The 24,605-nt window shown below is 39.6% G+C and overlaps 2 protein-coding genes across 3 annotated transcripts in view; one reads left to right on the forward strand and one right to left on the reverse strand.

The window, feature by feature from the left end:
* The first annotated feature begins 3,005 nt into the window (after nt 1-3,005).
* On the forward strand, nt 3,006-15,189 carry slc22a16 (solute carrier family 22 member 16). Its single transcript, XM_085132841.1, has 8 exons — nt 3,006-3,439; nt 4,940-5,416; nt 6,666-6,783; nt 9,993-10,554; nt 11,718-11,845; nt 12,914-13,023; nt 13,392-13,491; nt 13,630-15,189. Exons 1-8 carry the CDS (start codon nt 3,396-3,398, stop codon nt 13,795-13,797), a joined length of 1,707 nt encoding a protein of 568 aa, XP_084988967.1. The 5' UTR covers nt 3,006-3,395; the 3' UTR covers nt 13,798-15,189.
* A 3,621-nt stretch (nt 15,190-18,810) lies between these two features.
* usta (uronyl 2-sulfotransferase a) overlaps nt 18,811-24,605 on the reverse strand; it is a 56,968-nt gene continuing 51,173 nt past the window's right edge. For both annotated transcript variants that reach the window (XM_085132846.1, XM_085132847.1), the window contains 3 exons: nt 20,925-21,022; nt 20,652-20,809; nt 18,811-19,817 (listed from right to left, as the gene is read on the reverse strand). In XM_085132846.1, the coding sequence (XP_084988972.1) occupies nt 19,525-19,817; nt 20,652-20,809; nt 20,925-21,022 (549 nt within the window). In that variant the 3' untranslated portion in view covers nt 18,811-19,524. The remainder of the gene's footprint in view (nt 19,818-20,651; nt 20,810-20,924; nt 21,023-24,605) is intronic.

Raw genomic sequence — 24,605 nt, forward strand, 5'->3', positions numbered from 1 at the left:
ACAAGCCAATTACAGTGAATCAAATAAATTAGATCGGGAGAACCAGAGAGAATAAAGGATGTCGGGTACAGTAAGACGATCTCTGCTGCCACCTAGTGGTTGATTCTAAACAGCTGCATATGGAACTGATTACTGTTTCTTCTGTGTGATTACACATAAAAGCATCCAGCTTTTACCTCAGAAGAAGTTGGAAAAACTCTAAATTTTAGACACGTGTTTTGTATCAAACATGTAGCAAAACAATGTTTCTTTTGTGAGATGCAAGAGACTTCTCTCTCTCCCTCTCTCTCTCTCTGCAGACAGCATTATTCATATTGGAATGATTTGTCCAGATCTGGTCAAAATCAGCTGCCACGTGGAATGCGTTTGTTTCTGGCTGCCCCCCCTTCTTTTTTTTTCATATCCTCCAACAAAACAGGGTCCAGAGAGAGGTCATTTAAGCTCTATCTACTCACATCTACTTTAAAAGCAGTGTCTCAATATGGGGCCTGATATCACAGACCGATAGACCACCTGCTAATGAAGCAAAGGCAAAAATGCCTGCTGGGTAAATTTGATAGCGGCAAGGCTTATAACCACACAGTAAGCTCTAAGAGGGCGAGAGTAAACCCATAAGGGCTAATTTTGCTGTAGACATGTAATTATAGGTTACAAAAAAAATTATCTAGAAATGAAAATCTCTTTTCATGGTTAGATAAGATAAACTGTCTAAGTTGCTTGCAAGTGGAATTTTGTAAACAGTGGCAAATACAGGTTTCATAAGACAAAAAGCAGGAAAACTGGAACAAGCTGGACTAATACAGGTCAATCTGCACCATAAAATCAATGTGTTTCTTGTATTTTGGGGAACACACCGATGTCTGGATGAACTGCTGAAGGTGAGTTGTATCAGGAATAGGTGAAGGTTACCGTGTGTTTACTTTCAACTGGGGTCAAAAATGACACACACACACACACACACACACACACACACACACACACACACACACACACACACACACACACACACACACACAAGAATAACTTGATTGTTTTATAAGATTCAGGTCCTCAAAACACTGTAAGCACTGTAAATACATAATAAACAGCTGGCATGGGTCTCAGCTCACTACTCTTGAGCCTTGTGAGATAATTGTGTAAATGAGCAGTGGTCTAAGTTGCCTTGAAAAATGACACACCCCTATGTTACATTTTCTCAACTCACCTGACTGCAGAATAAACGTATTGTTATAATAATATTGTTATAAAAAGCTTGTAGTTAATGACATTAAGTAATAATTCCACAGTTGGGATTTTTGTGTACATTTTGTCTCATCTAATATGTACACATTGCACAATCAAATCAAACAAACAAACAAATAAATAATAATAAAAATAATAATAATAATAATAATAATAATAATGATCTTAACGTATATTTTTAGGTTTTTATTTACAACAACGGTAACATGCTCACATACTGGTTTAATAATAAGCATTAAAAGGGTCAATATGTTACAAGGTTACACATCTGAGGCAATAAAGTACACCTGTTTGAGCTCCTTTTTTCCACACCTCAATAAATGATTGCACAGCAACCAGTGGCAAAGATAAGCACCTTCTACCCCGAGAGACCGCATGATATACATATGCATACATACAGAAAAAGCTGTGAAAATTAGCAACACTTCAAAAACTGGGATAAACGATCAAACCTATTAACTGGACTGACATAGCTGTAAGAATATAAGATATAGTTGCTTATATTCCACACCATATTAACGCCATACAGCCTCACTTAGATGTGGAAGACGATTTACAGCTGACCATCTGTTTGTGTCATAAAATCGTACCCTTTTACATGAAACAAACACATTTGTGAAATGCAATTGGCACAAATGCAACATGCAGTCTTGCTAGTAATGTGTCAATTACTTTTTAATGTTTAAATGTTAAACCTGATGACTTTCAAAGCAGACCTGCTGTTAATTTCACGGTAACACGCTGTTTAACAAATTGCCACAGTCAGCACGTACAACCTATTTCAATGATCCTTCTCCCGTTTTATTTCCCAGATGAGAAGCTGGAGTGAAAGCAAGTCAGTGTGATGGCAAAAGCAAACGCTGTTTAGTTAATAGTTTGTATTCGCATTCCTGCTGAATCCAGCCAAGACAAGATGCAGTGAGTCAATACAAACACAACGGCTGAACATATCAATCATTTATCAAAGGATTGAATAGGAGCACTTGGAGAAGCAGAGACACAGAACGGGCTTTTAAGTTCTAAATGTGGGTCTTACACAGAAGTGAATAACCTGTGATCTCACCCCACAAAAATGTGGTGAAGAAGATTAAATGCATTCATTAAATGCTTACTTAAATAAGCAATTAAAATAGCCATTGTTGCTGTTGCCACAATTTTGAGTGAGCTAACCAAATGGAAAGAGGGAATGATTGCTGGTGCAGAAACAGGACCTTGAGATGATTATGAACCCAGCAGCTCATTACTGCTTTGCTTAAACTGTAAACACCAGGCACATTTAGAGTAACTAGTTGTTTCAGTGGCCGCTTGTTTATGTTGACCCTGATAGGGGTTAAACTTTACAGGTGGACGTTATGCAAGGATAACCAGTTAACAACAGAATAAACATATCTAATACTTCTACACCGGCTACATCACAAGATCTTCAGTTTGCAGATAGGTATAGTCACAGGTGTATCAAAGCAAACAACTCTCATTACTACTTCACTTTGTATCAAAATGTGGAGAAATAAAAGCCCTTGACTGCATCATGGGTGCCATTTCCACAACAAAAAGTTCAAATTAGACTGATAAAACTAATGTAATCAAAGAGGTGATGTCATCAAACAAATGTTAAGTCATCATACAGACCTTTAAGTTCCAAAACATCATCATCATCATCAGTGATTTTCCCAGCTCATTTGGGGGTTTTAAGTGAATCTGAAGTTGGAAAGACAGCAGTCTGTTTATTAAAACCACCCAGTCACGTGTTACCAATTATGAAGAAGCAATTCTGGAAAAGTGTTGTGCTGACTTTTTCGTTTTAGTATGCTGAGGTGTTGCACTCTGTAGACGCCCTCTCCACGGAGAGCATGTGTCCAGATTTGAGGGCGGCTCGCTTAGTTTAAAAATAAAAATTAAAAAGATTTGGGGCAGTTGTCCATTTCATTATATCTGGGAAGAGAAGAGAGGACGTTTTTTTTTTTAAACACCAGCGTCTCGCTTATAAGTTTGTTGCCCCAGGAGCTCGAGTCTGTCAGCTGTGTGTGTGTGCCCCTCCTACCCTGCTTTCGTGAAGACCTCTGTTCATTATTTGGTGCTGATCCCCTCAGGAGCTGCTGCCCGCCAGGGAGAGACGCACCGGGAGCCACCGCGCACAAACGCGGCGTCAGAAAATGTCTGTGGAGAAAGTATTCGACGAGCTCGGACATTTCAAAAGGTACCGTGAGGATTGGCATGTTTTCTCTATAGTCAGTTGTAACTTTACATTTCCTTTATTCTTTATTTGAGCTGGGGGGGATTTTGTGGTAGGAGGCACCAACTTTAGAACCGTAAATATTCCACATCCCTCTTCACATTACAATTTTGAAAACAAACACTAATGAAAGTGGGAGATGACATAATTTGTTTTACAGCAACGATACAGATATACAGTGTTGGGAAGGTTACTTTTAAAATGTATTCCATTACAGAATACAGAATACATGCCCCAAAATGTATTCTGTAACGTATTCCGTTACGTTACTCAATGAGAGTAACGTATTCTGAATACTTTGGATTACTTAATATATTATCATGCTGTTTACAACTACATGAATGTACTATTGCTGTGATTTATTACTGTTACTGAAGGTCCGCGGCTCCGAACCGTAGTAAAGGGACCTCTGGCTAATACGGTGGGTTCTGTGTCGGGCTCGTAGCCGAAAACTAGCTTTACTTTGTTGTCTGGGTCAACTTTGCTAGACAGAGAGAGGCGTTGAAAGGCTGCTCCAACAGAACTTATTGTTTTTGGATGAAAACACGAACACGGTGTACAGTCGAGTCTTAATAGCTTACTTACAACTTGGCTCGTCATGCACTCTTCTTGGCTGCAGTGGTTATTATTATATTTACATGCTTCCAGCTCCTGTTTTTGCTTGATGACAGCTCATACTTTTCCTTTTTCTCCCTCCCTCGCTCACTCAATTAGGGGGTGGACATTCGCTTAGAGAAACTTTGTAATCTTGAAAAATAACTAATTAGAGTTAGAAATAGGCCTGTGTATCCTTAGGAGACACATGGTTAATGTATTTAAACTATAAAGTTTATATATTCATTTTTAGTAGGCTTTTTCAAACTGACTTAATAAACACACCTGGAACTATTTCTTTCTGTGTGGGTTGGTTTTACCTGACTACCTCTCCATCAGTCAAGTTGTTTTCCCACTTTTTAACCTAAAAACGTTTAGGGTTTTATTAAAAAGCTGGTAAAAAAGTTTTACCTTTCCATACAGGTTAGGTACACTGCTAAAATCGCGAGTCACCATTAATTTCTTTATATTTTGAAGATGGAGAGGAGCAAGGGTTGGATTGAAAATCAGTAAAAAAAAAAAAAGGCAGCCAGTGTCCAAAGAAGAACATGGATAGATTTTCAGAAAGCCCAGACAATTATTGCACAAAGTCACTTTACAAATGACAAGAAAGTCTGATTCCTTGGAAGAAAACCAAGACATGAGGGGTGTCTCAAGATGCTATGATATAGACTTGTTTTCTGAATAAATTACTACATTCAAAGCAATTGTCTTGAAACGATAATGCTGTTGGATACCTGGAAATGTCTTTTAGATTCCATTAAAAGTTAAACTATTATGGTTGCCTTTGTAGAAGTTTTTTTGTTTTTGTTTTTTTGGTGATACTGTAAAATCACCACAATAATTTTCCTGTATTCTCCTTCTGTCCAGATTTCAGGCATGTCTGTACTTTGCAGCAGTCTTCCAGGCCATAGCTTGTGGAATCCACTACCTGGCCTCAGTTTTTCTGGTGGAAACTCCAATTTTTGTGTCTAGTGTGCCCGGCAACATCACCGACGTTTTGTATGGTAACGTGACGGCAAGCAGCCTGGAAGGAATCTTACCAGTCTTCAAATCAGGTAGTGGACCGCTGGTGGTGAAGACAGCAGAAGGAGAACAGTGGGAGCTAAGCCGGTGCCGCTGCACCCTTCGCATCAACCCAACACACTTTTCATATGACTTCGATGGCAACAAAACAGTGAAAGAATGTACAGGGAACTTTGTTTATGACCACACCGAAGTTTACCAAAGCATTGTGACCGACTGGGACTTGGTATGTGATAAAGAGTGGCTGGCCAAGCTGTGCCAGCCCACATTCATGCTCGGGGTGCTGATTGGAGCGCTGGTGTTTGGGGACGTTGCTGACAGGTAAGCAGGGGCTGCTGTAAGATGAGGTCAAGGTTATTTTCAGGCAACATGTAGAGTCAAAGACAGGGATTAAATGTTACCATGTGACACTTTTGGAGTTAAGTTTTAAACAGGAAGGGCTGGAACATAGACTATATGTTAAAAAAAAGGAACTTGCCAATATTTCATGCAGTTGTAATTTCAGGACGTATGGCTTCGCATTAGGTCAAGAAGGTAGTGGAAAGAAATTATTATAGTGAAAATGAGGCAGGACAAGTGAAAGCATAGTTAATGTAGATTGGAAAAAAAGAAGTGGAAGGTAATGACTGGAGCAGATTTGAGTGGTTAGCATTTACATGTGCACCCCTGCACATGTAAATGCTGCGCTACCTCAAGAGGTAGCGCAGGTCACCTACTAATCGAAAGATTGGTGGTACGATCCGTGGTTGCTCCAGTCTGTTTGCCAAACATCCTCTAGCAAGAAACTAAACCCAAGTTGCTCTCCGAATGCGAATACGTGTGATTGTTAGATAGAAAGCACTTGAGCAAAAAAGTGAAAAAATGCTTGCGTGAATGGGTGAATGAGGCTTGTTATATAAAGAGCTCCGGGAGAGTAGAAAAGCACTATATAAGAATCAGGCCATTTACCATTTAGAGCAGTAAATTTTAGCAGAAAGCAGTCAATCTTCTCCTATAGCAGATCCTAGTAATCACTCTGTAGAATGCAATTAATAATACCACACATATTATGCTAACATTTGGCTCCAGTTTTTAAAAATTCTTTAACAGCAACTTACCAAAAGTCATAGTTTCTGTCTGAAACAAACCATAATTCCTCATCCTTTAAGCCAACTTATATTTGATTGGCTGCCTCTCTCAAACAGAAGGTTTGATCAGGAAGTGGGCAGGGCTGTTGGATACACAACCAGAGCCGTGTGCTTTACATGACTATACTGAGGCTATCTGCTTTCATTAAGATCATACAGAGCCAACAGTAGAAAAAAACAAACTCTGTTTAGCTCACAGGGATCACTCGCACATACGATGCCTTTATTATTTGATCTGACCTAACTGTAACTTCATGCACAAGTATCATATTCCTGTCAAGCACTCCTGTCGAAATGATTTAAAATCACGTGCGATTGTGACAACTTTATAAGCCCCTTTTAATCGATTCCTTAACTGAATATACAAGCTCTTTTCTCTTCCTCTGTTGGTCTGCTCGTCTCTGTCATTCTTTTTCACATAGTTTTCTCTCTCTCTCCACCAGAGTTGGGCGTGTGAAGATTCTGATGCTCACCAGCGTTTGTCAGTTTGGGTTCGGAGTAGCTGTAGCATTCTCCGGAAACTACTATTTCTTTGTGGTGCTCCGCTTTCTCCTTGCTATGGTGAGTTCAGTGTGGGTACGGTTGTGAATGGTTACGTACCTGTGCGTGCGTGTGTTTTGCAAAAAGCCAATGTGGGACAAGAGCAATGTTCTTCTTGCAAACAGCCACCAGTGGATGTTTCTCAACTAAACAACCTCTTGTCCAGTCCCTAATGTTCTCAGGTAATATACTTGAATACACCCCCTGTAGGCAGTGTTGGGAAGGTTACTTTTAAAATGTATTCCATTACAGAATACAGAATACATGCCCCAAAATGTATTCTGTAACGTATTCCGTTACGTTACTCAATGAGAGTAACATATTCTGAATACTTTGGATTACTTAATATATATATCATGCTGTTTACAACTACATGAATGTACTATTGCTGTGATTTATTACTGTTACTGAAGGTCCGCGGCTCCGAACCGTAGTAAAGGAACCTCTGGCTAATACGGTGGGTTCTGTGTCGGGCTCGTAGCCGAAAACTAGCTTTACTTTGTTATCTGGGTCAACTTTGCTTGCGAGAGACAGAGAGAGGCATTGAAAGGCTGCCCCAACGGAACTTATTGTTTTTGGAGGAAAACACGAACACGGTGTACAGTCGAGTCTTAATAGCTTACTTACAACTGGGCTCGTCAGGCACTCTTCTTGGCTGCAGTGGTTATTATTATATTTACATGCTTCCAGCTCCCGTTTTTGCTCGATGACAGCTCATACTTTTCCTTCTTCTCCCTCCCTTGCTCACAGACACATAACGTGTATGGCACGTCTCCCTGCAGCACGGACTACACTGCCTATGATGCTACATTCTTTAGAGCTATACCGGTAGCATTCTGCCTATTAGCTTAGCACAACAACAACAAAAAGGCCTCTCTCACCCAGGAAACAGGCAGAGAGAGAGCGTCACCCTGTAACCATGGCAACCGTAACGCTGCCACCTTGAACAACAGAACGTAGCTGTCAAACAAAACCCAAACAGGCCTGACCCGCCACAATATGAAACAGGGAAGTACCGCCGTGTACTCCATTTATTTCAACAAAGTAACTGTATTCTAAATACCACCTTTTTAAACGGTAACTGTAACGGAATACAGTTACTCATATTTTGTATTTTAAATACGTAACGGCGGTACATGTATTCCATTACTCCCCAACACTGCCTGTAGGCATATTTCAGCTAAGCCAACATGCAAACCAAAAATACCCCTTAAATATGTAATTTAAGGAAATGTGACACAAACAGTGACAAACGGGTTTAGTTTCTGTCTTTATATTTAAACATGGGTTTGTTTGCTTTAGATGCAGATTATTTCATATCTGCTTAAACTAACACCCCTAAGGAAGGCGGCCTGTATGGTTACAAGTCCACATGTCAGTACATTAGCAGTGAAAGGGCCCTTTCAGTATGTTTACTATTTCACTCCTTTCCGTCTTCTACCATCCCCCCCCAGTCCTCATCAGTTACAGCTGTTGTTTTTCACACAGAGTCAGGCCCTCGTACACTGATACTGCACAGCTACACTATGAATCCACACGGCAAACCGAGTTCACAAGGTTGAACACAAAGGATATAATTCAGGTTTACTAGCATGATCATAACCTTATATTTAAAGCCTGAGCAACATAAGTTATATAAGACTGATACAGATATTTGCTGCTTAAAAATCTGACATTCCAATATATCGACCAATACTTTCCAAAACAGATTTCCCTAACATTGTTATGTGTAGTTATTTACTTATTTGTTTATATACTTGTCCACTCTGTTTGGATTAGCTGGTTGTTGGGCGTTTCAAACACGGTTGCCAGCAGGGAAGCTGCAGAGTGCCATCTTGTGGACAAATTCTGGTACTGTGCAAAAGTCTCGAGCCACCTCTCACTCAGCATTTGCAGCTATTTATTGAAACATGAGCTAACATACAAGGAAATACAATAAATAGGGCAGATTCTGCAAAGGTCTAACAAGTTTTTAGGGAATATTTGGGATGACCACCTTTATTCTTTGACAGACCCTGAACTCTCACCTTTTAGTAATTTCTTTAAGTTGTCTACATGAATAGTTCTCCATGCAGCTTGAAGGACATTCAAAGCTCTTCTTTGTATGTTGGCTGTCTTATGTTCTGTTCTCTATCAAGATGATCCCATAGCACTCTGGGGAAGCCAATCCACGACTAATAGTGTTCCACTGTGATTTCTTTTTCTGTCCAGGTGTAAATGGGTTTAGGATTATTGCCAATATGAAAAATGAAGTGCAATTACATTATTCCCTAACAGTATTGCATGGTGGATCAAAATCTGATGGTGTTCAAATATCCATCAATTTTGACAAGATCCCCAACATCACTGGTTGAAACGCCACCAGTGATGTGGCTGGTGGCGTTTCAACCAGCCACCAGCCACATCACTGGTGGCTGGTGGCTGTGTTTTAAAGATGGCTGCAGACAGTCGCTATTGTACCACTGAACTGACATCCTCTGTAAATACTGATGATGACTTAAACCAAAAAATTTAAATTTAGATTCATTACTCCATAAGATCTGTTCCCACTCATATTCAGTTCAAATCTTGTATAATTTGGCATACCTCTGCCTTTTCTCCCATTTCCCTTTCATAAGAATGCCTTCTTGACAGCCACCTTTCCACTCAGACTGTTTCTGGTGAGGCTGTAACAAACAGTAAATGGATCAACTGATTGACCAGATGTATCTTTCAGATCTTTGCTGTCCCCCCCCCCCCCCCCCCCCAGTTTATCCTTGAATGATTCATAGGTCAGTGTTAAGTGGCTTAACAAACAAAGAAACAAAAACCACAAACCTCCCAAAGACAAATTAAACAAAAGCAAGAAAATTTCAGCCACCAGGTCAGGTAAACAGTCTGGACTGAAAATGAGTGAAAAAGCAGCCAATGTCCAAAGAAAAACTTCAGAAGGCCCGTTTCTCAAGTGCACTTTAAAAATCTTAAGAAAGTCTAGCTCCTTGGAAACCAAATATTAAGAAATGATGGATGACTCAAGACTTTTGCACAGTACTATATACAACATCAACATCTGTAACATGTTAGATGGGCATTTTTTCCATCTCGTATTGTATTTTTTTTACATTTTCATTTCTTGGCCACTAAATGCCAATACCAGTAAATCTAGTTTCTTTATTTGTTTTCTGTGGAAAACTGCTATTAAACTGCTATTAAAATGACTAGTTCCTATTTCTCACCTTTGCTTTTGACAGGTGTCTAGTGGCTATCTGGTGGTGGTCTTTGTCTATGTAACAGAGTTCACTGGCAACAAGGTACGCACATGGACATCGATGCATGTGCATGCAGCCTTTGCTGTTGGCGTCATGATGGTGGCTCTGACTGGTTACCTGGTGCGGGTGTGGTGGATCTACCAGATAGTCCTCTCCGTATGCACCGCACCTTTCTTGCTCTTTTGCTGGAAGTTTCCCGAGACTCCCTTTTACTTGATGGCCAAGGGCCGCTATGAGGAAACTGAGAAACTGCTGAATGTGATTGCCCACGTCAACGGCCTTGAATGCAGGCTGAAAGCTGAGGATCTCCTGGAGCCAGGGAAGAGAGAAGATGGCAAAAGTCTGCTGAAGGGAGACACAGAGGAGCAGTCATCCAAGCCTGAGAAGAAGCTGACCATCGTGGACCTGTTTGGCAGCTGGAGGATGGCCGGTCGTACATGCACAGTGTGGGCCATCTGGTTCATCGGCAGTCTGGGCTACTACGTCTTCTCTCTGGGCTCAGTAAATCTGGGAGGAAACCAGTATATTAACCTCTTCCTTGCTGGTAAGTGATTGTCACATGAGTGTTAAACATGTACTTAATATTGTGATCATATTGGCACTTTTTTTTTTTACCTTTGGTGTCAGATGTAGAATAGTGTCTCTGCTTCTTACTCTACTTCAGAGTGTTTCCAGTGAGTCTGGAGATGATTTAGTTCATCTGTTTAATCTAAAAACAACTCTTGCTACTTCTAAGTTGAGCAGAACCTTATGTGACAATTTCAAACACAGTAAAAATGATATGTTCCTCTACTTTGCTTTGTTTAATGCTCTGTATATGTAACCGAGAGTGAAATCAGACTGCGAGGACTCAACAAAAATAGCGGCGCTCCATCCTTAAGCTAAATGGCTTCCTCGTGGTTTTCTGTCTGATTGAGAAAATAGGATTTACAGTCTAACAAACATCTTTTAGTTGAACTGATATAGTGTTCATGTAATGCTATTTGAAAACACGTGATTTTATTTAACCTTTGACTCAGTACGATCACTTAATTATAAAATAAGTTTACAGAATTTATTACTAGCTGTGACTTAGGTAGGTAGGTAGGTAGATTATTAATCCCACAAGGGAAATTGTTGACATTAGATAAGAGTAAAGATTGTGGCAGATAACCAAATGTGTAACCAAGTCGACCAAGAAAAAGTGCATTTACCTCCATCTTTACCTAGAGGTCAAGTAGAAGAATATTTCTGCCACCTCTCCCTTGAAACTGTCACGAGTCTAGAAGCATGATTGGATAATGATGTTGTTTGGCTTGTTTTGGGGGGTTTTTGTTGGGTTTTTGCATTTCACAACTCTCCAATAGATTTCCATTCAGGACAGTAAACTTGAAGGTTTTTTTTCAGATTTGACTGTTGATTCTGTACATGCAGATTGGATGTCTTGGTCAAATTGTAAATTATGTTAATTCAAGTCACAAAGTAATTGTTTTAAATGAATTGTCTTGTATCTTCACGCTCAACGGAAAGTGTATATTTAATCTTGATCATTTAATTGCCAGAGGAATATTTAGTGAGTGATCCCCATTTACTTCCATTAGAGGCACAGTGAAGAGCATATCTGGGAGGCAGCTTTTCAGATGGTTATTTAGGTCCTCCAGATAGAATGTCACTGTCGGTGCCAGTCATAACCCCTGACAGAGAGCGGCTGTGGTTGGTTGTTTCCAGGTGCAGTGGAGCTCCCTTCTTATCTGGTTGGCTGTTTTGCAATGGATCGGATTGGAAGGAAGAAGACGTGTGCCCCATCTCTGCTCCTGGCCGCGGTCGCCTGTTTTCTCATCATTGTGGTACCTGCTGTACGTACAGAGATGCACCCCCCACCCCCACCAAAAAAAAGTTCAGCTGTTCACAGAAATCCGCATTGCAGTCATCTTTAGGTGCAAGTGTCAGAGTTCAACAGTACCAGCCCAGTGACAAGGCGATAAATCAGACAGTCCAAACTGTGCAAGTACTTTAAGAAACTCTCTCTAACATGTGTTAAGTTCTGAGGCAACTTTGCAATCCTAAACTATACCGCCATGTCTTTTTTGGAGGGAAGAGGCTTTGTCTTGGTAACTCTTACAAATGAGCCATGCTTGTAATCCTGCATCCTAACTGCATGTGGAGCTTTACACATGTGACAGTGATGCCACTGCTTACAAGATAGAATAAATATAGCATAGAGTTACTTAAAGTATTTGTACTCTAATGAACTCGACTGTTATTGCGATGTATTTTGTGATCACTGACTGGTACTAATGAGATCCGACACTTGAAGCTCCCAACATGTGTTCTGAGCTCTGACCCAAATTAGCACTGTTCATGGATGAGCTGGCAAACAGCTGGTACTTCATTTTTAAATAAATATGACCTTTGATCTAAGGAGCCACGCAAACAGTGAAAGATGGGAAAAAAATAGCAGCATGGAGACGGCAAAGATTGCGACAACAGGGACACGTCTAAAGTTCTGCGTTGCAACCCTGCTGACACGGCAGTAGCGACCCTTTTACTCACACCTGTTCATTCCAGCTGTCATGATTCCAGTTGCAGTCTCATTAAGTTCCAGTTTGTTTCCAGCACTTCTTAATAGAAACCACACTATAGCTTGGCTGTATACAGTTTATACACTGCTTTGTAGTCAATGTGAATTAATAATCAAATACATTTCATTTTACATTCAAGCTTATTCTTCACTTAGTTACCATATATTAACATGTATGTTTTTTAAGTCAAGGGCAAGTACTTACTTGTGCTTCCTTGAGTTTTTAAAAGTAGTATATGTGCCTGGAATTTAGTTTTGTTATTTGGTGCTACGTGACTAAAGCTAAATTGAATTGAAATCTTTGTCTTTGTCTTTGTTTTTCTTTCTCTCCTCATTTCTACAGGACATAGAGATCCTAACTATTGTTCTGAGTATGATAGGAAAGTTTGCTATTGCGATTGCCTTTGGTCTCATCTACCTCTACACCTGCGAGCTTTACCCAACTATCATCAGGTAAGCACGCTAAAGAGTTTTGTTTTTGTTTTAAGGGTTTGCTAAAACTGCTAAAAAAACTATTCTTTTTTCATATTGCAAAAACTAAAGAACTCTTTATATGTGAAACAGAAAATTCATGCATTCATATACAACCATAATTTCAGGTTAAAGTTGATTTGATTTGGAAATCATTGCATTCTGTTCTTGAGAGCTTTACTGGAATAGGAGTTTGTACTTTGCTGCTATATTACGGGCAAAGTTTCATGTTTGAATCTTCCACTTTAGAACTAGCTAGACCTGTGAACTAAATTTAAAAACTGAAATCAATGTAATATTCTGACTTTTAATTAATTCTAATAGAGGGAGTAATGCTGCTCTTCCTGCAGGTCTTTGGCAGTAGGTAGTGGCAGTATGATGTGCCGTGTCGGCAGTGTGGTGGCCCCTTTCTGTGTCTACCTGGCTGACATCTGGATCTACCTACCTCAGGTATAGAAATGTATTTAATGTTTTAGCTGTCAACTTGCATTTGTTCTCATTTATCATAGTTTATTTCTAAGTTTATCTTGACAGCACTGTTAAATTAAAATTTCCCCCCCCTTTTTCTCAATCACAACCTGTGTTTAGCTTATTGTGGGAATCCTGTCATTAATTTTTGGAGTACTCGCACTGTTTCTGCCTGAGACCCTTGGCAAACCTCTGACAACCACCTTGGAAGAGGCTGAATCTCTGGGACGTAAGCCCAGCAAGATGAACGACAGACTGGAGCTGAACCAGCATGGAGCAAAAGCTTGAGCCGTACACTTCAGGGAACACAGAGATCTACACACAAGGAGACAAGCTGTGGAAGAGAGACAAGGTGACAACAGTTAAATACCTGGAAACAAAAACGACATAGATTAATAGGATGGTTGGAAAAAAGTGAAAAACAAGAAAAGATAACAGGTTTTTATGATAACTTGTGAAGTGACTTTTTTGTTGACATTTTGTTCTGCAAAGTGACCAACAGCTTGATATTTTAGGAGGCCTGAGAACTTCCTCACACTCTTCTGCTCTATGATGTAATCATCACAAAACAATGAAAATCATGTGCCATGTGTGGTAATTTGTGAGAGCATACTTTGAGTCTTTTTTGTAGTTTCGATCATAATTCCTATTACTGATTTTAACTTTGTACTTAAAAAAAATGTTCAAAATTTCTTGGAACACAGCTACAAAAAAGACAGACAGGACAGACAATAGAAATACTTTATTTATTTTTAAATCAAATTAAGTTTTTGTAGTTACAGGCAGAACAAAAGCAGATTTTTATGTTAGGTCATCAGGTGTTTCTTGCCCTGTTGGGCTTCTTTCAGCGCGTATCCTCCTGCTCTTACCACAGTGTTTATATTACCGACAAGAAGTGATGACCAAAACTATTAAAATCAGACTCCAGCTGTACTGAACCAAGTTATCCTTTAAAACAAAGTTATCAAGGCTAAACTGCTGCACATTTTTTGACGTCTCCGACCATCTGACCAGATCATGGCAGTGCCTTGGTTATTTTATACCATAATAAATCGTATGTCGTGTATCTAGAATGTATTATTCTAATATTAAATAAGTGCCTTCAACTTGCCTTTTAAGGCTTTCTTTTAATCTCAGGACATCAGTTTTGCAGTGAATCTATCACTGGATTTATCCTCAACTGCCTCTTGTTAAAGATCAAATATTTAAAGGTAACAAAAGAGCAAAGTTTTGCACACCATTGTTAGACCTTTATTAGGTCTTCTTCTTCCTATTATTGTGACCTTTATTAAAGGTTTATTCACAATGAATTTTCTAATTACCCATAAACATTACGGCGATCACAATAACAGTGTGCAGGAGTTTTTTAATTGCTCATCTTGTCTAAGATGCCATTGTTGAGCTTTACTATGCCTTTGTTATCTAATGTGTGTGCATGTGTGGGTATAACTGAGTAGAACCGTCAAGTTAAGATTTTTTTTATATGTGCTTATATGCAATCAGATGCTAGGCAGATTAAGAAAAGAAGCATAATAGTACCTTATAGAGTCTTCAAGAGTCAAATATGATCTCCAGATGTTTGGACCAAATACAGGGATGGACCACAACACTGTGGAGATGTACTGTGTATACCTGATTTACAATATTATGTTACAGTTATGGTGCATTAATCCAAAGGAGCGGCTGGTGTTCTAAAACTGGTGACTGGTCTGCAATCAACAGTATGGACTTTTCCATTAATAGCATCCTCGTCTTATTTTGATTTACAATAAATATGCAGAGGGTTGACACTGGGGTTTATGGCTTCTTCATTCTGTTCATATGGACTGGCTTTAGTTAGCACAGTTTTACAGTGATACAGAGAAGAGACTTTATAAACCTTGGTAAAGGAGCAAGCGCATTCCTTCCATTTGTCAATAAGGAAAGTTTGAACTTGGTGCTGGAAATGCAAAAATAATACAGCAGGTCTGAGGATACGGTGCTTATATACATTAACAGCTTTGTGTTTGATGGTGAAGGGGAAGTCCCACAGCCACGGTGACATTCCCATCGCCATTACCGAATACATAAAGGTTCTCTGTGTTCAACTTTTCAGGAGAAAACTACCAGTTTTTATGTGTGTGTGCTTATGTGTATGGAAAAGTACTAAACATGAGTTCTTCTAACGTGAACTTCCAGTTCTGGCGTGATACTGGTGCCTCAAATAGAGTGGGGGCTATTACTGGGCTAAATGGAGCGAGTAAGGATGTAAGGATTGGGATGAAGGTTAAGATAACTTTAGGGTTTAGGTGTAGCAAGGTACAGTAAAAACAGAGTTCCAGAGTAGCAATAGCTTTATTTAAATAAGAACACGAGGCCAGTTACAGCAAACCTGTTAGGTGCGTATTACGCCTCCTTTGCTTTCTAAGAATTGCTACTGATTGGCCTCATTTTTGGTTATTTTAGATTCATGCACACACAGTCTTGTTTTCAACTCAGAGGATCTTGCTTTGGCTGATACTCATTTCCTGGAGACTCATCCATATAATAGCTGCTTATTCCTAGACCATAACCTAAAGCGAACCTTTTCCTTAACCTTAAGGCGAGGCTTCAACTTAAAATTGCTTAAAGGGAGATGGGTACTCGTAATGTGACTGTGTAAACAGATTTATGTCCTCACAGCATGCATGCACGGACACTCTGCTTTTTCTTCACTGTTGTTATCAATCTGCTTCATGTAAGTGATTATTTCCCGTTGTTGACGATGTGCAAAAATTCTGAAAATGCAACGAATGTTTGTGGATATTTACAAAAACATTTTGTCACTCAAATTTTTCAAGATTTTAAATAAAAAACATTTGAGTATTACAATGAGTGATGACTATTTACGCTTTATTAAGTGAGCCTTGCTAGTATTCGGTTGGAGCGCCTGTTGTGTTCAGAACAGCTTTTGTTATTTGTGGCAAATATTCAACAAGGTGCTGGAAATATTCACACATTGTGCTCATAAAGCAGTGGTAAGATGTGGCATTTAAACACTGTTCAGGGCCCAGAATACGGCAAGAAAATATCCCACACCCCATTTAAACACCATCTGTGGCCTGAACCATTGATATAAGGCGGTATAGATCAGGATGCTTTTCATTATGTTTACGTCCTACCATAAATGTCTGAGCAGAATTCAAGACTCATCATATCAGGCAACATTCTTCCAATATCCTGTTGAATTGTAGCCACAGTTTCCTGTTCTTAGCTTAAAGGAGTGGCACCTGGTGCGGCTGCTTTAGGCCATCTGCTTCAAGATTTGACATGCCAGAATAAATACTCTTGTGCATACATAGCTGCATGCTAGGTATGTATAGTAACTCATGCCCCGAGTTACACAGTTACTTAGCTTGAAGTGGTATGGCCATTGTCTTCTGACCTCCGACATCAGCATGGCATTGTCACCCAGAGAAATGCTGCCAAGTGGATATTTTCCATTTTCTTCTGACTCTCCTCTGTTAACCCTGTGGTGGTGTGGGAAAAATCCCAAAACATGGTACCAACAACATGCCTCAGCGTCCCCTAAATTACCTTTCTGTCTTTAAGGGCCCCTCTTTTTTTTAAAGTGGTCAGTGAGTGAATGCCCTCTCTTAAACAAAGGTTCTTCATATTATATATATACATATAGTTTGCAATTCTCCGAATGGGGTCACCATAATAAGTCTGTAAAAAGTACGTTTTTTTCTGTATCAAAACCATTTTTAAGTAAAACAGGGGCAATAGCTGCAATAGTAAGAGGACATTTATTGACGGTCTTTGTTAGTTGTTCATTCATTGTCCATTGTTCATTCTAGACACCCTTAAATGCCAAAAATTGTTTTATAGCCACCAGCATAAACAACAACATCAAAAAATGTGAGCGTTTTTTTTATCTTCCTGAGAATTTTATATGGAATGCAAATGAATAGAAAACAATAAATAAAACTAGCAAAAAACAAAACACGGAACATAATGATGAAGATACACAGAACAGAGATTAAGATGGTAGAGTGAAATGTCTAGTCACGTAATAGCTTATGGTTAATTGGGTTTTTTTAAACATCTGTGATGAAAAAGCACTGTGGAGCTGCTGGATAATTAGAAATAAGTATTAACTGGGCTTGGTAACACTTCACACACTTTGATGATAACATTAATATACAGAAAACCCTTAAACAGCAAATAATCTGAGTTGAAATGACAGGCAAATCAGCATTCAGTTGTGACCAAATCCCTCATTTTGCTGCAGATGTTAAGGAAATGTCACCTAACACAAAGTGCAGTGTATTCATACAGTTTTGCAAAAAAAACTGCTATTTGGCAAGCTCAATCTTTTAAACTTTGGAATACAAATTAGGCTTCATAAAGGCTTTTAACTCACTCTACAGTATCAACATATAGCCTGTCCCAAATAATAAATCTTTGCTAAAATACACAGCTTGTTTGGTCAAACTCAATCATTCATGCACACTTTTGGAATTCTCTGAATTCATACTTGAGTGCTCGCAGTTTAACCCTCATTTACACCTAATAGTATTTAACAAATTACACAAAATGTTATAAACCAATACTAAAACAAATGAACTGACTATGTCACAACTCTGCCAGCTGTGCACAGAACTTTCTGCCACACAAATCCCAGAACCCTCAATAAGGTCTGACAACAGTCCTGGAAGACTAATATACCTAAAAGGCTTATGGCACTTTTTAAAATTCACAACAACATCCAGCTTTCAGGACATTAAACCTCTCATAAAGTAGTAATCTGTCTTGAGTCTGTGAAGGTTCTCAGTCATCCAGGTCATTGTAGTCAAAGGAGCTTGCAAAGAAAAGCGTCTGGACTTCTTTAAGTTGCTTGAAGACATTTCACCTCTCATCCGAGCAGCTTCTTCAGTTCTAAGGTCAAACGGTTCACCCGAAAGACAAAACTCCAAAAGACAGACTTAACAATGTGGTGTATGCTGTAAAGTGCAGCGAGGAATGCCCAGACCTCTACATTGGAGAGACCAAACAGCCACTTCACAAGCGCATGGCACAACATAGAAGAGCCACCTCCACGGGACAAGACTCAGCTGTCCATCTGCATCTAAAGGACAAAGGTCACTCTTTTGAGGATGCCAATGTTCACATTTTGGACAGAGAGGACAGATGGTTTGAAAGAGCAGTGAAAGAAGCCATCTATGTCCACTGTGAGCGACCATCTTTGAACAGAGGCGGTGGTTTACCACACCAACTGTCTGCCATCTATAATCCAGTTTTGAGTTCCCTCCCCAGACGCCTTAACGCCCACTCACATCCTGGGCCATCTGACCTCAGGAATTCGCATGATAAGGTGGGGCCAGGTTTCCCAAAGAGCTCACCCGAAACCCTGGCTGATTGGGACCCACACCCAGTTTCACACCCTGGCTCAGGCGATTAGAGGATCATCAGGGGGTCCTTTTGTCCCTCTGTGGGGGGATACTCCCACTAGGTTTAAATCTGGGACTCCACACCATTTGACCTTAGATGAGAGGTGAAACGTCTTCAAGTAACTTAAAGAAGTCCAGACGCTTTTCTTTGCAAGCTCCTTTGACAATCTGTCTTGAGAAATGCCTTTAATTCCTCTCCTATAGTAAACAACCTGGCGATAACATTTAGCACATTTCCAATCACAGTTAGCTGTCCAGATCTTGCACTAATCTCTACCTGGAGATGACAGCGACAGTATGGTTTTTACACGAACCCGAAAACAAGCCCAAATTATAAAAAGGAAAACTTGAGTCAAGCAGATTGAGTTGAATATTATTTCCCATTGCCCTTGGTCAATTTATAAATAGAGCATTTTGTCCATCCAGTTTCTCAACTCTACAGTCTTCAGTGCTGAGCCTGTCAGGTTGGGAGTTGCACCTCACTTCTCTGGGTGACGCTGAAAGATTGAAACTCCTCCCCTTTGTTCTCAGGGTACAGTTTTCTTTAGCCAGTCCTAGCTAAGCAGCCGTTACGTGGCTGCGTCTAATGTTCATCGAGCATCCCTTAGGGATGAACCAGCCAGCTATTTGCATCCTCCAGATCCGTTTCCAGTTCCTCGTCTTCATCCAGAGGCTCTGGGGTTCGAAGGGCCAGTTGCCGCAGGAAATCATTTGAATAGGCGGGGGGTTTGGAAACAGACTTCAGGCCGATTTTTTTCTTCGTGAGGTGGAACTGGTCACGGACAAAGTTGTAAAACTCGTACTCATAGCGCATGCGGTGATACAGCACCTGCAGGGCCTCTAAAGTGGGGGTTTGTTTACGCACAGTGCCCGTCATGTTTCCCATTTTCCTATAATCTGCAACAAAATGATGGAGAGACAAAAAAAGTTCAGCAAAAACTAAAATCAAAATGTTTTAAAAAAGTTTCAAGCACATTTATTTAGACAGGAAATTACTTAATAACTATATCATATATCATCATCTTAAGCCACTTATTTTTCCAGTTAAGTAGCAAGTGATTGATGTTTAATGTGAACGATTCATATATCACCTCATCTATTTAGATATCTTGCTACTAAGTCATCATGACAAGCAGTTTGCTAAGCTGGACAAAAATAACATGGAGCTCTTGGTATTTCTTCCTAGCTATATCTGTCACTATGGCCTTCTTGCTCTGCTTGTCCACCACTACTATGTCCTGTTGGTTAGCCATCACCAGTTTGTTTGTCTGTATCTGGTACCTCTGCTACCTAACTCTTATTGCAGCTCTTATAAAGGTGATATTTTTGATAAATCACATTACTCTTCTTCATACAAAAGGTGTTGCTACCTTTTGTATGAAGTCACTGAATATTTTTCGTAATAAAGATCACCCCAAATCATGTAATAGCACATTTTTATGATACTCAAAATAAACAGATAAACTGTATCTTGTGATCAGAACTGCATTAAAAAAAAGGTATGCATAAATCAAATCATGAGAACTAACTCTGTCCTGTGTGGAAGTTAGAGCATTTTAACGGTCACTACCAGGCTATGCAAATTTGTGACAAAATACCCGCAAAACTATTCACATTCTAATTACGTTGATCACGTTACCATGCTAAAGACTTTCTTATTGTCTTGTATAGGAAAACATTCACTCGATACTCTGACAACATAAAACATTCTATATCACAAGGTGCAGCTACCAGGGCTCTTGTAGATGTTGAGTACTCCAGTAAAGTAATGAGGTAAGAGCCTCTCTAGCAGGAGCAGAACGTCCTCCAGCTCCTCCAATATCCCCACAAGGAGGTAGTTCTCCAGCACATTCTGTTTGGCCCTCTCCAAAGCCCATACTCCTGGTTCTCTGTTTGAGACAGAAGGAAAATAAGACCAAGAGAAAGTTTGCACTAGAGTAGCATTACTTGGAAAGAAATATTACCAAGCTTTTGTAATGCAACTTGACAAAATCTCATAAATACCTGCACTGAGGATGCTGTCCACAGAAGTAGGGGATGATGTAGAAAACCCTTGGGTTGGAGCACTCAGGGTAATTCTCTAGGATGCAAACATTGATGTCCTGAAAGCAGACAAGCACATATGAGTCTTTATATTTTTGCTTTACTAATAATTTATGCTTTTTAAATGTCTTCTATTCTACTTACAGTGAATTTGATCTCAATCAGAATTGCAATTATTTCTTTTTACCACTAGAGGAAGCTATTCACTTGCACTGCCGTGAACCTGGACTGCTTGCCGGTCATTACCCCACAAGCCAAAGTGCTTTGTCAAACCATATCTTGTGCACAAAGATAAGCTCTTCCCTCTCATCTCAGTTGATCTCATAGGCTATGATACCACATAGGAAGACAAAGTAATTTCAAATGAATTCGTGTTTAACTTACTTAAAGATGTCACGATTAAGATAATGTGACCAGAGTTGTGAAACTTGAAAAACCACTTATCTGAAAAGCTATTTAGTAATGAATGGAAAAAAGACAGGAGTGAAGCTGGCCAGCGACTGAGTGCCACGGAAACAGCAGTCAAATCCATGTCAGGTGACGTAAGCCTCAGGGATAGCAACAAGTCCTGAGCAACAAAACACTCCACGAAGCATGGCTCACATCCACATCCACACACAGCAGCAGGCACATGTGTGCACAAGGCTTGCGCTCAAATATGTCACCTACAGTAGCACCAGACTACATGCATGAGGCAAATTTTGAACATTTCGTCATAGGTTGTTGTTTAGATTTATACCATAATGGCTCTGTAATGACTAACTTAAACAGCAATTTGGCAAAAATAGTCTAAGCCTAACATGGATCATCGCAAAAATGGCCAAGTCCGACAGGACAAAAGTCAGAGAGCCTCATGCTGCTGCTCCTGCTGCTGCAGGTGTGGCATAAGAAATCATCTGAGTGCAATAGGAAGCTTGAAACAGAGATGCTGACTGGAGTGTAAACATAGAAAAAGGCATAAACCATGTGTAGAAGAGCATGTTTATATGCTTAAGTGTTTATGTGTCTTGGAGACATTTGCACACTCATTGCTAATGTTTCTATTAGCCTCGACTTATTTATTTCCAGTTGTATTTTCTGGCATGATATAAAAGCTTTACGAGAACACCTCATTGAAAAATGTTGCCATCAGGTCTGCTCAGGGATTTTCATACAGTCTCAAACATCTTTTTCTAAGGTTGTACAACCTTTGTTCTCAGACTACATAAATAAAAACTGAATCCAAAAGCCAAATGCGAGAAAGATCCTGGATCCTCTGTAGGAGAGGCAGGATTGCAGTAGATGTTACATAAAGTCTGAAATACTTGCAAGTGAAATGACTTAAAGGCTCCAAACGGAGAAAAGACTCAACTACAATATCATGGACTTGATATTTGTAATAGTGATATCACTTTAGCATCTATCTAAGCTGCAATCACAAGACGAAGCCTTGTGCAGCATGCGCTGGAATGAAATAAATTATTCACTTGATTAGCTAGATTTTTCTTGCGGCTGAAAACTGTGGTACAATTGTGCCTCTGATTCACAGAGTGGCTGCAGGGTGTGTTTGAACTTTATGAGTGACTCCTCTCAGCTGTGCACTGGGAACAGGACTTATTGGTGATCAGTGAAGCAAAAGACTGGAAAACCCTTCAAAGGGAACCACAACAATACCCCAGAGGAACCTTCAGGGAAAAAAGAAAAGTTCAGCACTGTACTATTGTTAGTGTACGAGTCTTGCGCAGACTTGCGTAAAGTTTGCCATGTTTTTCTTTCATTTTTCATTTCACTAGCACGGACCACATCTTCAAAACATTGTTTCTTGAAGGAAAACAGTAGGTGGAATAAAGCTAGATCCAGGAATGGAGATCTAGACGGCGGTTTTGGCGAAGGCCTCAGTGAGGACTGGAAGGCAGCTTGCGGACTGGGCAGATCCCCAGGTACTAATGACAGGTTTACGAAGCGCCATTCTATTTAAAGAATGGTGATGTGAGTAGATCCAGTTTCATCAATTATGAGTATGTTCTTTGATGCAAAAGCCATATACACTAAAACCAACAAAAACAGACAGGAAGTGGCACATTCGCTGACAGAGACCCTCATGCGTCAACATTTAGGCGATTTCTGGGAATCCAGCCACAGCTTGTATACAACAACGCACACACGTACACACACACGCGCAGACAATACGCACTCTCTTTAGAAAACCTTATTAGTATTTCAAAGAGAGTTCCTGTGTGCACACTCAAGCTCATTGTTCCTTTTCTCACTGTGGATTATGCCAACAGAGCATTCACAGAAACTGTAGCAAAATAGGCACTAATCTGTACAATGGTCTCCCATTTCACTGAATGGAATGTAGACATAAATTAAATCAGGGGTAATTGATGATGTTAACCTTTCCCATGGGATGTTTTGCATTCAAATTTGAGAAAACAAAAAAAGAACTTTTTGTTTGTATTTGCTATCTGGAGGCAGTGGAAAGACACTTTTGCTTTTTGAGTTAATCTTTTGAACACATAAGCAAGTGGGTGCCATTTAAACAGGTACATCAGCATTTCTAGTAAAGATTAGAGGTAATAACTGTAATTTTAATATTCTTTAAGTTTTAGGCCTATTTTGGGCTTAACCATTACACTTATTTTTCTGGTAATTTTACAAAATCGTCTTGAGGCTTCCGGACCGAATTTAATATTTAATGTTGGTAATCCACTCAACACTGACCTATGAATCATTCAAGCAGGAAAAGGCATCTAACTCAAGGGATGAACCAGCGTCGTGTCTACATAAAACAGACAAAATAGCAAAGAAACTATTTAAAACTTTACCTTTAGGCACTTTTTTTACTTGCAGTCTGTCACAAGAAAACAGAATTTGTTCCCATGTCTTTAGTCGAATCTGTTAAAAGGCCAAAGTTTGACATATCTTGGCATAGTTTGCAGTGTGTCCTTAAAGAAATTTAAGGCAGCAAGACAAATTAGGTTTTAATTATTAAAAGAGTCAGGACCTATGCTTTGCACTCATGCTTTTCCTCAATATCAAAACACTGATTATAATTATGTTACACAAACCACAGAAATTCATTTAAAAAAAATAAATCTGTAATGAGTGAACCTCATGTGTTCGTTGTGCCTTAGGCCAACAGTGTGACACACCACCTGTCTGTTATTGTAGTCAAGGCAGGCTAAGGCAAGACTGGTGCCAGTAAACCCTCCAATATAATTTGTGTATTTATTTAATAAGTCTACTTGTCATTTTAAATGTTGGATTATTTCAAATTACTGTGGGAATCTCATCTGCTCGAACCAGTATTTCCAAGTCTTGAGAAAAAGCTGGGCCCTTTAGGTTCAGTCAGGACAGACACTGATTTTTTATAAGTGTTTGCAAGCGTATTCATATGTAGGCTGCCACGCATGCACTTTGTACTTTGCGGCAAGACAGAGGTTGATTTAGTGCTGACAGCGGATGCATCTGTATTTTGTTTTAATTCCTAAAAAAACATGCACACACACAAACACGAAACAATCAAACACTCAGCTCAATACAATATAAATTATCCAACCACATCATTCCAAGTTGGCATTTTAAAGCAACTTAAATTCGCATAATGGTTCACAAAATAACTGCGCATGTGGTAAATATCATGTGTGTCTGAGTGTGATT

This window comes from Neolamprologus multifasciatus, chromosome 15, assembly GCF_963576455.1.
Source record: "Neolamprologus multifasciatus chromosome 15, fNeoMul1.2, whole genome shotgun sequence".
NCBI classification, from domain to species: domain Eukaryota; kingdom Metazoa; phylum Chordata; class Actinopteri; order Cichliformes; family Cichlidae; genus Neolamprologus; species Neolamprologus multifasciatus.

Bases quoted from the DNA above. Each gene is read 5' to 3' on its own strand.
- slc22a16 (XM_085132841.1), top strand. From the start codon at position 3,396: ATGTCTGTGGAGAAAGTATTCGACGAGCTCGGACATTTCAAAAG. The intron at 5,417-6,665 runs GTAAGCAGGGGC...TCTCTCCACCAG, and splicing joins TTTGGGGACGTTGCTGACAG to AGTTGGGCGTGTGAAGATTC. The intron at 11,846-12,913 runs GTACGTACAGAG...TCATTTCTACAG, and splicing joins TCATCATTGTGGTACCTGCT to GACATAGAGATCCTAACTAT.